This window comes from Microcaecilia unicolor, chromosome 1 (assembly GCF_901765095.1).
Source record: "Microcaecilia unicolor chromosome 1, aMicUni1.1, whole genome shotgun sequence".
Classification (NCBI taxonomy): Eukaryota; Metazoa; Chordata; class Amphibia; order Gymnophiona; family Siphonopidae; genus Microcaecilia; species Microcaecilia unicolor.
The window spans coordinates 242,441,359-242,459,764 of record NC_044031.1 but is presented as its reverse complement, the minus strand read 5'-3'; the positions used below and the strand labels follow the sequence as shown (position 1 = coordinate 242,459,764).

The following is an 18,406-nucleotide window of genomic DNA, read 5'->3' as shown; positions in this document are numbered from 1 at the left end:
GATTCTAAAAACGAACCCATAAGGGCAATAGCAAAGTGAAAATCTGTACCAATATGTGCTGATTATAGACCGCCTTAAATGTCAAAATTGGTATGAAACTCAAAAAACATACCACACACTGCAGACAATTTAAAAAACTCCAAATACTATTAGCTTTAATGCAGGTAAAAAAACATTGTAAATCATGAATAGACTACTAATGATAGAACGCTAGAATAATCCTAAAATGCCATACCACTGGTGGGTCAAGTCAAACCTATTGGTAAGAAAATAATAGTCCTTCAAATTCCTACAAACAAAAACTATGAACTTACCAAAAATATGCTTCTAGCAGCACAGGTGGAGGGGCATTTTCAAACGGGGACGCCCATCGCTAAGGGCGCCCATCTCCGAGGACGGCGCGGCGAAGGGGCAGGGCCAACCGTATTTTCGAACGAGATGGGCGTCCATCTTTCATTTCAAAAATACGGTTGGGGCCGGCCAAATCTCGACCTAAATGCTGAGATCGCCAGATGTAGAGATGGGCGCCCTCAGATTTCCCCCATAATGGAAACCGATGGCGCCCATCTCAAAACCGAACAAAGGCATTTGGTCGTGGGAGGGACCAGGATTTGTAGTGCACTGGTCCCCCTCACATGCCAGGGCACCAACCGGGCACCCTAGGGGGCACTACAGTGGACTTGGCAAATTGGTCCCAGGTGCATAGCTCCCTTACCTTGGGTGCTGAGCCCCCCAACCCCCCCCCCCAAACCCACTCCCCATAACTATACACCACTACTATAGCCCTAAGGGGTGAAGGGGGGCACCCACATGTGGGTACAGTGGGTTTCAGGTGGGTTTTGAAAGGCTCCCATTTTCCACCAGAAGTGTAACAGGTGGGGGGGGGGGGGATGGGCCTGGGTCCACCTGCCTGAGGTATACTGCACCCACTAAAACTGCTCCAGGGACCTGCATACTGCTGTCATGGACCAGAGTATGACATTTGAGGCTGGCATAGAGGCTGGAAAAAAAAAGTTCTTAAAGTTATTTTTTTTGAGGGTAGGAGGGGGTTAGTGATCACTGGGGGGGGAAGTCAGGGGAGGTCATCCCCAATTCCCTCCATTGGTCATCTGGGCAGTTCGGGCACTTGTTTGTGACTTGGACCTAAAAAAAAGGGACCAAAAAAAGCGGACCAAATTCTCTCCAGGGACGCCCATTTTTTTCCATTATTGGCCGCAGCCGGCCATCTCTTAACAACGCCCCAGCACACCCCTGTCCCGCCTTCACTACCCTTCTGACATGCCCTGGGAACTTCGGCCGTCCCGGCGACGGAAAGCAGTTGGGGATGCCCAAAATCGGCTTTCGATTATGCTGATTCTGGCACCCCTGAGAGAAGGACGCCCATCTTCCAATTTGTGTCGAAAGATGGGCGCCCTTCTCTTTCGAAAATGAGCTGGACAGTATAACAGCAAAAATGCCACAAGAATAAAATTCCGTGCTGATGACCATTGATATTTAAATAGTAACTTGATGTCAAAAGAATAAACATGTGGATAAAGGTGAGCCAGTTGATGTAATGTATCTAGATTTTCAGAAAACTATTAATAAAGTTCCTCATGAGAGACTCCTGAGAAAATGAAAGAGTCATAGGATAGGAGGCAAGGTCCTGGTGTGGATTAGGAATTGGTTATTGGACAGAAAACAGAGGGTAGGGTTAAATGCTCATTTCTCTCAATGGAGGAGGGTGAATAGTGGGTGTCGCAGGGATCTGTACTGGGACCGTTGCTATTTAACATATTTATAAATGATATGGAAATCAGACGACAAGTGAGGTGATCAACTTTGCAGATGATATACAAGGTTGTTAAAACATGTGTGGACTATGAAATATTGCAGGAAGACCTTAGGAAATTGGAAGACTGAGCATCCAAATGGCAGATGAAATTTAATGTTGACAAATGCAAGGTGATGCACATTGGAAAGAATAATCCGAATCATACTTACCTGATGCTCGTTTCCACCTTGGGGGTTAACGCTCAAGAAAAAGATCTGGGTGTCGCTGTAGATAATACACTGAAATATTCTGCTCAGTGTGTGGCAGCAGACAAAAAAGCAAACAGGATGCTAGGAATTATTAGGAAAGGGATGGTGAATAAGACCGAAAATACTAGAATGCCTTTGTATCGCTCCATGGTGCGTCCACACCTTGAGTATTGTGTTCAGCTCTGGTCGCTGTATCTCAAAAACGTTATAGCAGAATTAGAAAAGATTTAAAAAAAAGCAACCGAAATGATAAAGAGGATGGAAATCTTCTCATATGAGGAAAGGCTAAAGAGGTTAGGGCTCTTCAGCTTGGAAAAGAGATGGATGAGGGGAGATATGATTGAGGTCTACAAAATCCTGAGTGGTGTAGAACGAGTAGAAGTTAATCGATTTTTTACTTGTACCAAAACTACAAAGACTAGGGGACACTTGAGGAAGTTACATGGAAATACTTTAAAAACAAATAGGAGGAAACATTTTTTCACTCAACGAATAGTTAAGCTCTGGAACTCTTTGCTGGAGAATGTGGTAACAGTGGTTAGTGTATCTGGGTTTAAAAAAGGTTTGGACAAATTCCTGGAGGAAAAGTCCATAGTCTGCTATAGAGATAGACATGGGAAGCAACTGCTTGCCCTGGTATTTGTATTATGGAGTGTTGCCACGATTTGGGTTTCAGCCAGGTACACGTGACCTGGCTCAGCCACTGTTTGGAAAACAGGATACTGGGCTAGATGGGCCATTAGTCTGACCCAGTATGGCTACTCATGTTCTTATGAAATTTAAATGAGGCAAAGGCGTAAGCAGATTGTGAAAACAAACAGCACAGAAATTTTAAAACACAGTATACCACATGACATTCTCTCCCAGCTGAAAAAAAAGGTAGAAAACTTAACATCAGAGAAAAATGAAAACAATGACATAAACAGCTTATAAAGCCAAGCAGCACAAACATTTGTAAGACACATACAGTGGAATAAATGAGCTGTGAGTCTAATCGCTAAAGCAAGAAGATGCACTCGGAGGTAATATATCTACTCTCTTCCAGAAAGGAACAATATAGTGCAACATTGTCCTCATATGAATTAGACTCAGGATGTGCTAAAAGGGTGCATACATACCGCAAAATGCTATTAGCATATCTACAATAAATATATTCTTTTCATGTTTTTATACACTTAAATCAAAGCAGTTCACAAGAAAACATACAAAGCATTAAAACATGCAACCCAGAAAAAAATAAAACATTACAAATCTTAGATTTTCATCCCTATTTAAGTAGCAGTTATCTGTCCAAAACATATTTAACAAATAAGTGCCTAAAGCAAGATGAATGTCTGAGGAGCTGCTGCACAAGTCGTTGTGCCTTCAGCTCTATTTACCTTCATGGTGAAGAGAAAATCCAAGGTCTGAGTGCATCGAGTTTAGCTTTCCCCAAGGCCGATGGACGCCTATATGCAGCGTGGCTGGGCGTTAAAGCTCTGGAAGTCCTTTTGGCTTGAGAGGCCCCGAGACGGAGGGGAATCCTGCCTCCCTAGAAACTGTCAGCCTATCATTTGAGCAGCAGAGTCTGCCAATCCAGCCACTACCCCTGATATCCATGGCTGTGGGCGTCACACTGGAGGGTGGAAACAGTGCACGGTGGAGCCATGTGGATTCGGAAGAACCCAAGAGAGGGACCAGGAAAAAGTGGATTGGCTACTGGACATGAGGAGGTTTGTTTGCAGGAGGTGATATCTTCCAGAACTGCATAAACTCAAAATTTATCAGAGTTAAGGTCTGAACTCTCTCCGCTGCCAAGACCGAAGGTCTTTAATTTAGAATCTATTTGGGAAGCAATTTCAGCCATGCAGTTGTCTCTGGTTACTCAAAGACAGACTTTAGCTACACGCTGCTTGTCTATAATCTCTGACTAGTAAATCCTGAAGTCTAGAGTTCCTTTTTTGGGGCCCCTTTTACAAAGCAGCAATGCGAGCTTTCCGCTTGCTAAAAAGGAAGTATCGCTGGGCTACTGCATCAGTCTGGTGGTACTTCTCACCCCCAGCGTGCAGTCATATCCAGCACTACCCAATTACCACCGGGTACACACCGGCGCTACAAAAATATATATTTTTTGTAGCGCCAGTGTATGTACCCGGTGGTAATTGGGCAGTGCCATGCACTGCCTGGTTACTACCGGGTAACACTGGAGCCCTTACCGCCACCTGAATGGGTGGCGTTAGGGCTCCCCTACGAAATGGCTGTGCGTCAAGTGCTTAAAAAAAGTTAAAGACCTACCTTTTATCAAAATATCTTTATGAGCTAATTGTTGGCTATGATGTCACAAATACATATGTGCAATAAAACAATACAAAATGTATCTATTAAACAGTCAAATAAATTAGTCCAATAACATTGCAATAAAACAGAAAAGCATATACAAGCAACACAGATAATCAGTTTTGTTGTTCAGACCGTGAGGTTGCTGAGTGTTCAATTCAAATATGTAGTGTTGTTCTTCTTGTAACAGTCTTTTGTCCAAATCGCCTACTCTCCATGTTGTGTGGAACATCCTTATTGATAGAATTTCAAGTCATTGGGAGGACAGGCAGTAGTTCACAATAGGTGATGTAAGACACTGAGGGGCATAATCGAATGGCGCCGGCAAAGTAGATTGCCGGCGATCTATTTTGGCGGCGCCGCAACAGCTGGCTGGAACCGTATTTTCAAAAAAGATGGCCTTCTTTTTTTTCGATAATACGGTTTAGCCCGGCCAAATGCCAGAGTTTGCCGGGTTTGAGATGGCCAGTTTTGTTTTTCAGCGATAATGGAAAAAAATGCCAGCCATCTCAAACCCGGCAAAATCCAAGGCATTTGGTCATGGGAGGAGCCAGCATTTGTAGTGCACTGGTCCCCCTGACATGCCAGGACACCAACCGGGCACCCTAGGGGGCACTTCTAAAAATGTTTAAAAAATATACAAATACCTCCCAGGTGCATAGCTCCCTTACCTTGAGTGCTGAGCCCCCCAAAACCCACTCCCCACAACTTTACGCCACTATCATAGTCCTTATGGGTGAAGGGGGGCATCTACATGTGGGTACAGTGGATTTTGGGGGGATTTGGAGGGCTCAACACTTAGCACCACAAGTGTAACAGGTAGGGGTAGTAGTAGTAGTAGGGGGGAATGGACCTGGGTCTGCTTGCCTAAAGTGCACTGCACCCATTAAAAACTGCTCCAGGGACTTGCATACTGCTGTCAGGGAACTGGGTATGACATTTGAAGCTGGCATACAGGCTGGCAAAAAAGGTTTTTATTTTTATTTTTTTAGTGTGGGAGGGGGTTGGTGACCACTGGGGGAGTATGGGGAGGTCATCCCCCATTCCCTCCGGTGGTGATCTGGTGAGTTGGGGCACCTTTTTGAGGCTTGGTCGTGAAAATAAAAGGACCAAGTAAACCCGGCGAAATACTGATTAACGCCGCTTTTTTTCCCATTATCCGCAAAAGCCGGCCATCTGGTAGCCACGCCCCTGCCCACCCATGTCCCGCCTTCACTACTCTGCCGACACACCCCCTTGAACTTTCGCCGACTCGGCGACGGAAAAACAGTGATGCTGTCAAAAAAGCAGCTTTCGATGATATCGATTTCGCCACTTTTGAGAGATCGCCCACCATCTCCCGATTTATGTCTGAAGATCGCCGGCGATCACTTTCGAAAATAAGCCTGACTGTCTTTTCAAATTACTTTTATGTTTAACATTCTGATACGAATCTTCCTAGAGGTTTTACCCACATACAATAATTTGCACAGACACATAATTACAGAAACTACATTTTGTGAGTTGCAGTTAGACAAATGGTCAATAAAATATTGTTTACCTGTGACCAGATGTGTAAAAGTGTGAGTATTAAATCTGGACAAACTGAGCATCAACCACATTTGAAGTGACCTTTTCTATCATTAGTACTGAAAGGACCTGAATCTAGAGTGGAAGGGGCAATGATGTCTCTAATATTACGATCTCTGAAGTAGGCTACCATCAGATTTTTATTCTTAAAGCACTTGTGACCCTCTAGAATGTTTCAGTGTTTGATTAACACTTCTTTAATATTTTTGGACAAGCTAGAAAATAGCAACGTGCACAAAATATCCTGTTGTTTCTCTACTTTCTTAGAAGTCAATAACTCTTCTCTCTTAGCTGCTCTAGCTTTCACTAGACCTTCTTCAATGCATGTTATAGGGTAACCCCACTCTGTGAACCTACCAGTCATTTCTTTAGCCTGAGACTCAAATTCATCAAAAGTACTGCAGAAACGCCTAAGTCTCAGAAACGATGAATATGGTAAATTTCTCATAAGACTTGTAATGTGGCAGCTCTCGTGATGCAACACATGCTTCTTATCAGTAGGTTACCTATATAGCGTGGTACTAAAACTGTAGGTATCCTTCTGAATAAGAATGTCAAGGAAAGGAATCCTACAGCAATCATAGGGCCTCTTTTACTAAGTTGCGCTAGTGTTTTTAGTGCATGCTAATATTTAGGGTTTGCTAAACATTAGAGACATCCATAGGAATATATGAACAACTCTAACGTTTAGAGTGCCCTAAATATTAGCGCACGCTAAAAATGCTAGTGTGCCTTAGTGAAAGACCCCCTATATAGTGCATAGAGAACTTCAAGTTGGGATCTTTAGTACTGAGCCAGTCATGAAACTGATGTAGTCTATCTGGACTGCCCTTCCATAGCATAGCAATGGCATCAATATATATTCTATAATTTTTACAAACAAAGCAGACTTATGTAATAAACATTGAAAAAAAAATAAATCTTTTTTTTTTTTTTGAAGACCTCAGTAGAGAGATTTGATGGAAAACTTCCTTTATCCCATCAAAATAATTCTCCAAAATTGTCACTGGTCTTTTCTATATTTTTTACTTTCACTTTTCTTTGTCCTACTTTATACTATCTTCAAACAATCTATAATGTTTCACTGACCCATTATGACTGAAATGATAAACTTATCTTAGCAATGTCGGCTCAGGGGGTTCTTCTGGTCCGACATGAGTCACGTTTCTCCTCACATTTATATCAAGGAACCACCCCCTATATGTCTTCCAAACTAGCCATAAGACAATAAGAAATTGATTGAGTCGGCATGACCGGTCTGGAAGACATATAAGGGGTGGATCCTTGATACTGCCATGAGGTGAAACATGATTCATGTGAGACCAGAAGAACCCACTGAGCTGACATTGCTAAGATAAGTTTATAATTTCAGTCATAATGATTTAGTGAAATGTTATAGATTGTTTGAAGATATTATAAAGTTGGAGAGTGAAAGTAAAAAATATAGAAAAGAAGACCAGTGATGATGTTGGAGAAATATTTTGATGGGATAAAGGAAGTTTTCCATCAAATCTCTCTGCTGAGGTCTTCAATTGTTTTTTCAATGTTTATTACATAAGCCTGTTTTGTTTGTAAAAATTATAGCTACTTTATTTTATGAAAACTTTACCACATAAGCCATGTTATTTGTTTAACAATATATCTCCACCACATTCTTACTTCAGATTGGAAAGGGTGAACCTCCAGATAATTCTTCTCAAATTCAGCTATGTAAAGGTTAGCTATATCAGGGGCATTAGTAGCCCCCGTCGCTGTACCTTTGATTTGTTGGATGAACCATCCTTGAAAACAGAAATATTTTCTTTTAGTGCTAAACTTGCTAGTTGGGTCTAAAAAATATATATAGTGGAATTAGAAAAGTTACAGAGAAGGATGATGAAAATGATAAAGGGGATGGGACGATTTCCCTATGAGGAAAGGCTGAAGCATCTAGGGCTCTTCAGCTTGGAGAAGAGATGGCTGAGGGGAGATATGATAGAGGTCTATAAAATAATGAGTGGAGAGGAATGGGTAGACATGAATCGTTTGTGTACTCTTTCCAAAAATATTAGGACTAGGGAGCATGCAATGGGGCTACAAAGTAGTAAATTTAATACAAATCGGAGAAACCTTTTCTTTACTCAATGTAATTAAACTCTAGAATTCATTGCTAGAGAATGTGGTAAAGGCAGTTAGCTTAGCGGGGTTTTAAAAGGGTCTGGACGGCTTCCTAAAGGAAAAGTCCATAAACCATTATTAAATTGACTTGGGGAAAATCCACTGCTTATTTCTGGGATAAGCAGCATAAAATGTATTGAGCTTTTTTGGGATCTTGCCAGGTTTGTGATCTAGATTAGCCACTGTTGGAAACAGGATGCTGGGCTTGATGGACCTTTGGTCTGTCCCAGTGTGGCAATACTTATGTACTTATATGGATCTTTGCCCCTTCGCTCAAGATTTAGGTCCTTTCACTACTAATGATAGAAAAGGTCACTTCAAATGTGGCTGATGCTCAGTTTGTCCAGATTAATTTAATACTCATACTTTTATACATCTGGTCACAGGTAAACAATATTTTATTGACCATTTGTCTAACTGCAACTCACAAAGGGCCCTGTTTACTAAGATGTGCTAGCTTTTTTTAGCGCACACTAAAAATACCCATATATTCCTATGGGTGTCTCTAGCGTTAGCATGTGCTAAAAATGCTAGCACGCCTACAGCGAGGCTTATTAAACAGGGCCCAAAATGTAGTTTATTTGAGTGTCCGTTCAAATTATTGTATGTGGGTAAAATCACTAGGCAGATTCATATCAGAATGTTAGAATATAAAAGTAATTTAAATATACAACAGATTGTTACAGCACCTATTGTGAGCTACTTCAGTAATTTGAAATTTCTAACAATAAGGATGCTCCACATTACTACTACTACTACTACTGAGGTGCTTCGGACAAAAGAAGGTTACAAGAATAACAACGCTTCATATTTGAATTGCACACTCAGCAACTTCACGGTCTGAGCAGCAAAATTGATTATACTGTGTTTTTATAAATGTGTGTTGTTGTTATGTGTTTTCTGTTTTATTGCAATGTTTTTGGACTAATTATTCAACTGCTTAATGGATATATTTTGCATCATTTTATATGCAAGTATGTATTTGTGACATCATAATGAACATTTAGCTTATAAAAATATTTTGAGTAAACTAAACTCATAAGGAGCAGTGATCGTTACTTAACCTCCTGTTTACAAAGCCATGCCAGTGGCTGCCCATTCACTTTGAATAGGCTGTGCAGGCATTGCTGTGCGGCAGCTGCTAGAGCAGCTTTGTAAATAGGGGGATTAGTTTCAAGGTGAAATCTTGGAGGCTGTCTCCCCTTTCCCCTTTTCTTTTTTTCCTTTGGGATATCAATATTACGGCAAGTGAGGTTTTATTACACACTTTAATAGGATTATTATCTTTTGTTAGTGCTTGTGTCAACATCTTTTATTGATATTCCCCTTAGGCACTTATTTGTTAAATATATTTTGGACAGATAAGTAGCATTTAAGATATATATTTTTAATGTTTTCATTTTTCCAGGTTGTAAGTTTTAATGCTTTGTATGTTTTCTTCTGAACCGCTTTGATTTAAGTGGTATAAAAATCTGAAAAATAAATAAATATATTTATTTATTGTGGATATGCTATTAGTTTTGTTTGCGATATGTATGCACCCTTTTAGCATATCCTGAGTCTAATTCATATGATGACGATCTTGCACTGTATTGTTCCCTTCTGGAAGAGAGTAGTGTTAGATATATTACCTCCTATTGCATGTTCTTATTTTAGTGATTAGACTCAAAGCTCATTTATTCCACTGTATGTGTCTTACAATGTTTGTGCTGCTTGGCTTTATATGCTGTTTATGTCATTGTTTTCATTTTTCTCTGATGTTAAGTTTTCTACCCATTTTGTCTGCTGGGAGAGCGTGTCATGTGGCATACTGTGTTTTACAATTTCTGTACTGTTTGCTTTCACAAGCTGCTTACGTCTTTGTCTCATTTAAATTTCCTTCGATATCGTTACTATTAAATATCAACGGTCATCAGCACGGAATTTTATTCTTGTGTCGTTTTTGCTGTTATACTGCGTGCGCTGCTAGAAGCGTATTTTTGGTAAATTCATAGTTTTTGTTTGTAGGAATTTGAAGGTCTATTATTTTCTTACCAATAGGTTTGACTTGACCCACCAGTGGTATGGCATTTTAGGATTATTTTAGCGTTCTATCATTAGTAGTCCATTCATGACTTACAAGCGTTTTACCTGCATTAAAGCATTTGTTTTTTTGTCTGCCATGTATGGTATGCTTTTTGAGTTTGTTTTTAGCAAGGTTCATGGTTATGCCAATATTGTATATTTCTACAAGTTTCACGCCAATTTTGACATTTAAGACAGTCTATAATCAACACATATTGGTAAAGTTTTTTGTTTTACTATTGGCTTTATGGGTTCATTTTTAGAATCGCATCAGTCTTATTTGCTACCCTTTTGTTAGGTTGTGTTTTTTATGATCATCAGTTTGTCGTTTGTATTAAAGTTTATTGTAAGTTATTTTACTGTTTGTCATGTGGTGTATGCTTGTTTAGTTTCTTGCCATTTTTGACATTTAAGATGGCGGTTTTATAATCACCACATATCGTTTAATTTTTTTTTGTTTTGATATCATTTTTATGGTTTTGTTCTTCGATCACATCATTCATATTTGATATGCTTTTGTTAGATTTCGCTTTTTTCTGTTTGTACCTTAATTATCTAGTATGTTCGGCAAACAGTTTGCTTAAACAGTAGCTAGCACAAGAGCAGAAATACTTTTCCCTTTTTTTGGTATTTAGTTTTTACATTTTTTTGATATTATGTAATGTTCAACTCAATATGCAGCCCTATTTTCTTGTATATACACCATACTTGTGGGTTTAATTCATACATTATATGCAGCTTTTGATTAAGATTTGTTTTTATCAAATTGGTATATATTTTTTTACATATGATTTCAGATTCTTGAAAAATGTTCTTAGTAGTGATGTTTACTAAGTTTGTCAATTAGGAATGTGTAATATTTTATTTATGTTTTTTATAATCCTTCAGACCTTTGAAATATTGTCATTGATGACATTTTGCAGGAAGCACTATCCCACTGTGACATATATTTTGGTATTTATATTGGATGACACAATACAGTACAGTCTCGATTATCTGACCTTCACTAATCCGACCATCATATCTAACAGACCCCCCCCCCCCACCCCCACCCAGGGATGTTACCGTGTCTCTTTCTGTTTTCCAGCATATCATAGAGGGCAGTTTCACACCTGAAACAATGTATTTCAGACCTGGAACCCTGCTTTTTCAGTAAAACAGCAGAGTTGTGACCCAGGACCCTGCTGCTACAGCCTTTGTTTATACATTGTTTGAGAGGTTACTATTATTTTTTGGATTATCTTTATGTGGCAATAGGTCGGCCACATTTACGTTGGATAATTGAGACTTTACTGTATATATATTTTTAAAGCATATTTTATACAATGTTTTTTAAACATTTTTGTGTATTTTTATGTATATAGACCCCTGATGCAGGCATTTGCTGAGATACGGGCCATGTCGGGTCCTTCAATAAAATCTGCTTCCTTCAGCGTTTGGCTCTGCTGTGTTGTTCCATCTACAGCCCACGTCACTGTTTGGTTTCACGCTTGGTTTGTGTTGCTGTTTCCCTCTGGTCTGCTTTGCCATGTAATTTCACAGTCAGAAGTGTCCAAAGTTTTGTGTAAATCAATATTTCACTGCACAACAACATAATTAAGCAACACAGGAGACTTGATATAATATACCCCAGGCACCCATTTCTGTTTTGATCTAGCAGTATACAGACACTGCTCAATCAGTCTGAGTGTCCAGTAGCACCAGCACCATTCACGCAAATGCCACAACACATCCTGAATCTTAAGATTGTGCATCCAACTGAAATCCCTGCATTAAAAACCTGAAGTCTTTGAGCTGCTTCTCATGCATTAATTGACAGACATGCTGCAGCCTCCTTTGTTCCCACTCCCCCATCTCTGGAAAAAAAAAGTTATGTAAGAAAGACTTGGATGCTTACCCAGCAGCGAAACTGGGGATAAGACCTCTTCCTGGAGGTCCAATTATGACAAACGATGCTATACCACAGTCGTATGGGCCACTGTGGGGCAAGTCCATAGAATCTACATCCTGAGATTCCTGTGCTGATACCAACAGTAAGGGAAGAGAAAAAAAATCCTTCTACCTGTAACTTTGCAAGTTGCAGCAATCTCATGGAGTGAAGCCCCCAGTACCACCGTACAACTCTCAATAGCCATGATACCCAATAGTAAAACTCCAGATTAGGCAATCCCATGCCTACTTCTCCTTTAGTAATGCATAATGTACTAAAATCTATCCTTGGAGTTTTACAATGCCAAATGAAAGGTATCTTCTCATCTATACCATGAAATGGGCAGGTCCATCCATAACTTCACCAAACCACTCAGCTATGAACGCCCACCTCTATAACTACCCTAACAACTCTCTTCCGTCTTCCCTCTTCCCTTCCTTAATTGCTACACATTTCTAACTGTATCTGTTATCCTGATATAACAAAGTTAACAGATCTATGTAAGCCACATTGAGCCTGCAAATATGTGGGGGAATGTGGGATACAAATGCAATAAATATATATATAAGTATATAATATAACTTAAGATCTGAATAATTTGATCTAGTAAAGGAGTATAATTAGTCCTGTTTAGATCCTGTAATCTAGAAGGGACAACAATGTTTAAATATTTAAAGGAGGTGACCCAACATATCAAATGTAACAGTGGGCAACATTCACCACACACCCAAAATATACAGTTCAGAGTTTGCAAAATTAAGCCTTTACCCTTATGTCTATGCCTGATTGGAAAAAGTGCAGGTCCAGTAGGCACCCACTGGAATTTTATACCATCAATTGCACTAGGGTGCCGCTGGGCAGTTTACAAAAGTAAGGTTAAAATTATTCTATTTTGAGATTTATATTCTGCCTGATTTCACTATGGATTCAAGGCAGATTACAGTAAAAGAAAACTTCTACAACAAGAAGAGATAATACAATTAAAGGTATATAGAATGGACAGAAGTTACAATTTCACTTATTTATCAAGGCTGAAAATAGTAAGTCTTTAGAGCTTTCCAAAAATGGGAAGTAAGAAGGAATCATTTTAATTTGTACAGGAGTGTAATTCCAGATGTTTGCACCCCAGTAAGGGAAATAAAGTTCTACCATTAATTTTAAATGGATATTTTTCATCTTAGGGTAACCTAATCTTAAGGTTGACTGGAAACAAGCGTTTTGTCAATTGATAAGAAAGTTTAGAATTTGCACGAGACCAACTGAGCCCATGCTATGTAAAGATTTAAAAAATAAAGTTTCTATTTTAAATCTACTATGCTGTTGAATAGATAGCCAGTGTACAGTTTTCATTGAGGGAGAAGCTCTCCTGTATTTTCCCACACCAAAAATCAAATCAGCGAGCGGCTGTGTTTTGAAGTAGCTGTAATTTGTAACGTAGTTTCGCTGAAATTCCACTGTAGAGAGCATAATAATAGAAAAGAAGAGAAAAAAATGGCATCTGTCAAAAAAATGGAGTTAAAAAGAGGGTATAGAAGGGCAAACACAGGCAAAAGCAGAGGAGGAAAAGCAGATGAGATAGAAAGGGAACACTGCTAGCACTGCATTAGAAAGAATGGTACATTAACCATAGGTCAACTGAAATAACCGTGTTTTTAAGCAGATTCTTAAATTTTACATTCGGCTCAGGGGGAAGAGAGTTCCATAAATGAGACCTTAATTAACAAAGAGCAGGGTCCTTGGAGATATCAAGCTGGAAACGAGAAGGAGGGAGAAGAGCAAGTAAAGAGGCCTGCGAAGAATGCAAAACATATGAAAGAACATATGGGGTGAGAAGATCTGCAAGATATGTAGGAGGCTGCAACTTAAAACCCTTAAATACAAGGGTCAAAATTTTGAATTTGAATCTAGCAGTGGATTGAATGACTTGGAGCTTCTTAAGAGATGTGAGAGGCGTATACTCAATATAACTCCCAGCCAGCCTTGTAATATAATTAAACAGAGTTTTCCCTAGATTACAAAACTTTCTTCATCTTCTCAGGGTTCACAAAGGAAAATATATTCTCATGTAAACAGATAAATGCACTTAGCTGGAAATTTAATAAATTAAATCATACCCAGATCTAATGCAAATTGTCACATATTCAGAAAAGCTCTATTCTTTAGTTGGGTAGATGTGGAAAGATCTGGAATCACCCTAACTTTGTCATTATGAGCATTATGTCTGTTATATGATTGTTCTAATGCATGCCTATTTAGGTGTATCAATGTATTAGTGCAGAAATGGTGTTTAGCATATTTTTGTTATTTGAATGTTTTGTGTTCATTTTAAGATGTTTCATTTGTATTGTGTTGACATCATGAGTATCCTATGTTATATGAATGTGCTTTCCATGTTGCTGAATCTACATCAGTGATTTGCCATTTGCAGGACACAGACCGTAGAAGACTGTCTGGCATTGGCCTTAGTTCCCAAATATTGTTGGATAAGAGTAGTTGGGATCTAGGCCAATGCCGGACAGACTTCTACGGTTTGTGTCCCACAAATGGCAAATGACAGATGTAAATCAAGTCTGTGTATTGCATATCACTTTATTATCAGTTGCTACAAGTGAGGGTGCTGTGCATCTCGAGAGGAAGACATCTTAATGTTGAAAGTAGAAAGTTAACTGTGGGGCCCTTTTACAAAGGAGCGTTGGTCTCTGCGCATGCAGTGTGTGCCAAAATGAGACAATTGCCAGGCCACCGCACCCCCCCCCCCCCCGGCAGTAATTTCAGATTTGCCGTGTTCCCATAACGCCTGGATGATTTATTTATTTATTCCCACCTGCAGCATTTCTGCGGTAATCGGAAATTGGTGCGTGCTGACCAGTCACCACATGTGTAGCGCGTGGGCCCTTACCACTAGATCAATGGGTGGCATTAAGGGCTGAGGCCAGTTTTAGGCACAGTGGTTTCAGTTTTGCCACATGCCCTTTTTCCATCCCACTAAAAAGCCCTTTTTTTTCCAGACGTAGTAAAAACTGGCCCAGCGCGCACCAAAAACACGCACCTATACTACCGCAGGTCACTTTTTACCGTGGCTTAGTAAAAGGACCCCTGTATTTATAACATATATTGTCCCTAGACTGCATCATATAAGGCGGTTGATATGATGGCAAATTGCCAACCAGTGTTTAAGCATAAATGTGCAGCTCTGGGTGCCTTGTTGGGCAGATTGGATGGACTGTGCAGGTCTTTATCTGCCGTCCTTTACTGTGTTTTACTGTGCTACTCTGCTAACATTTTTGATATTTTTATTATATAATCTACTGTTGGGGGGGGGGGGTTAAATTGTGTATATTTCTGATACTATGAGACACATTTTCGAAAGAGGAAAAAGTCCAAAAAGTGTCATAAAGCACCATTTGGATGAATTGTTTCTCAAAATGTCCAAATCACAAGGGGGCATGTTGGGGGCATTTTGAAGGCAGGATTAGGGCATTCCTAACACTTGGACGTTTTACAGCCATAATGGAACAAAACCAAAACATCTAGGGTGAAAACTTCATCGTTTTAGTCTAGACCTGTTTTTCTAATGAATAAGACACAAAAAGCTAAATGACCTGATAACCACTGAAGAGATGCAGGAATGACCACCCTTAATCCCCCAGTAATCACTGACCCCCACCCCCAAAATGTGAATAATAATAGTACTCACCAGTCTCTATGATAGCCTCAGATGTTATAGCCAGGTCCATTACAGCAGCATGCAGGTCCTTGCAGTAGTGTAGTGGTGGGTGCAGTACACAGTAGATAGGTGGACCCAGGTCCATACCTTCCCCTACCTGTTACAGTTGTAGTGGAAACCGTGAGCCCTCCAAAACAGAACAGAAACCTACTGTACCCACATATAGGTGCCCCCTTCACCCATAAGGGCTCTTATAATGGTGTACAGTTGGAGGTAGTGGGTTTTGGGTGGGTTTGGGAGGGCTCAGCAGATAAGAATAAGGGAGAAACGGTGAGATGAGTACCTGGGAGCATTTTTATGAAGTCCACTGAAGTGTCCCCATTGCTCTCCTAGGATGTCTGGGGAATCAGTCTGCTAAAAATGCTGGCCCCCTCCTACATCCCAATGGCTTGACTTTGTGCGTTTTTAACTTGTGCTGGGGTTTGTTTGTTTATTTATTTTTTTGAAAATGGCCTAAAAAGATAAAATGCACAAAGCACAAAACCTTGTTCGAAATGGTATTTTCAAAAAAAGATAGATGCTTTTCTTTTTTCGAAAATGGTTACATTTGCTATTCGGATTTGGAATATTTAGCGCAAAACGTACAAAGTTTGACTTAGACGTCATATCGAAAATGCCCCTCCACATGTTACTCTTATTTCTAGGATTCAATTTGCCATCTCCAAGTTTATCTCATTGATTGTATTTATGCTCATGTTTAGTCATTTCACCATTGTTATACTGTTAACAAAATAAGTTGTATCAAGCTGTACCCGCTGTACACTGCCTTGGATTAATTTCTATAAAGGTGGATAATAAATCCCAATAAATAAACAAGTAAATATATAAAAGCTGTACCCGCTGTACACTGCCTTGGATGAATCTTTTTAAAGTGGCTAATAAACCCCAACAAATACATAAGTAAATATGTAAATTAATATAACAGAGAATGTTTATAATCCTACAGCCCAATTTATATTGGGCTCCAAAGTAAACAACACTAATAGTGTAGCCTGAGTAGTATTTTACAAGCAGGACTCTAATCTAACATAGCAGTCACTTCTAAACTGTCCACAGTCAAATCACAGTCATGATTCTCAACACTGGCAGCCAGTCTTCTGCAAACTAGGACCTTTCCATAGGTGAAAAGGCTTCTGCCAGATACTGCAAGACTTCAAGGAACTACTTCCTCAGCATATCCAGAGATTGACTATAAAGAAATTTAGAAAAATTTGCAAATTGCAAGCTCTGCTTCCTGGCAGAGTTCTCCAGTCTTTAATATATTCCTCTGGGCCACATTGGGGTCAAATCTGTAAGTGTGTGCCACAATCTAGGTAAATTCATACACATTCTATTCAGGAAACCCAAACAAACCCCAGAAGATGGAGTTGATAGGGAAAGAATATTGAAAGTAACAGCAGCAGGTATGAAGGATTCAGTTTCTTCAAACAAAGAGCCACGTGGCAGTACACACATTCCTCCCAGCTGATTCTTCCTGGGTCCAGCCTGGCACGAATATTGTTAGCATAGTACCTTCATCTGCAATAGCAGTCACAGGCACTTCCACATCTCAGTTCCAGTTCTGCTGTATTTTAGATACTGAACTCTAAAATGTCCCTGGCTTCTCTGTTCTCTTTACTGTCATTTGATAATGAAGGCCCCTTTTTACAAAGCTTCGCTAGTAGCTTTCGGTACAGTAATGCCGAAACAGCCCATTCACTTTGAATGAGCCTTGTCAGCATTGCCACGCAGTAGCCGTTAGCACGGCTTTGTAAAAGGGGGCCTAAGGGATTAGAGAGTCATTTATTAACACAGGCAACTGGCATAGGGCTCCTCCTGAATGCCCCACTCAACAGTAATAATCACCCAAGCTTCTGCCCCCTTTTTATTCTCCCATTTCCTCCTGTACTTTAACCTCAGCCCCCACCCAATCCTCAGCAACATTATTATGTAACGCAACCTCATGAGCATCACTGGATTTGGGGAGGGGGCAGCCTGACAGGAGCCCCAGGGCCAGCTCTGTCGATCTCCCTATATATATGGCACCTAGCGCCCCCACCTAAGGTGAAAGGGTATTAATGGGTAGGATTTCCCTCCCGATCCCTCAGGAACTAGAATAAAATCTCATCTGGATAAGGAATGGAAAAAGAGGAGAAGGTATAGCTATAATTCATAGATCCCACTTCATTGTTACAATTATTGCTGAATCCATACTTCCCCAACTTGAAACTGCCTCAGTTAGAATCAACCATATAAATTTGCTTGACCACCGGCCTACATGCTAGACCTTATTGACTTACCACCCAGGAACGCCAAAAGATCAGCACGCACATTCCTGAATCTTCACTTCCCCAGCTGTAAAGAACTAAAATATCGATTAATACATGCGTCCAGCTTCTCATACCTGAGTTCGCAGCTGTGGAATGCATTGCCATTTGACCTGAAAACAGTTTACAACCTAATTAACTTTTGTAAAGCACTGAAGACTCATCTCTTTGACAAGGCATACCACAATGATCCATACATAATAAGAACTGTAACGCATTACCACTTACTTGATATTCTGAAGGTATTCTCCTTTTACCTGATCGTCTAATTTTATTATGTCACCCATATTCTATATGTAATACCAATTGAATGTT

At 39.9% G+C, this 18,406-nt stretch overlaps 1 protein-coding gene across 2 annotated transcripts in view; it reads left to right on the top strand.

Annotated features, from left to right (window-relative positions):
* NR4A3 (nuclear receptor subfamily 4 group A member 3) overlaps positions 1 to 18,406 on the top strand; it is a 113,394-nt gene that overhangs the window by 60,551 nt on the left and 34,437 nt on the right. Inside the window, exon 7 of one of the 2 annotated variants that reach the window (XM_030205149.1) lies at positions 11,493 to 14,773. The exons of the other annotated variant lie outside the window; for it this stretch is intronic. Within the exon in view, the coding sequence (XP_030061009.1) occupies positions 11,493 to 11,724 (232 nt within the window). The 3' untranslated portion in view covers positions 11,725 to 14,773. Of the gene's footprint in view, positions 1 to 11,492; positions 14,774 to 18,406 lie in introns of those variants that run through there. 2 annotated transcript variants of the gene reach the window in all.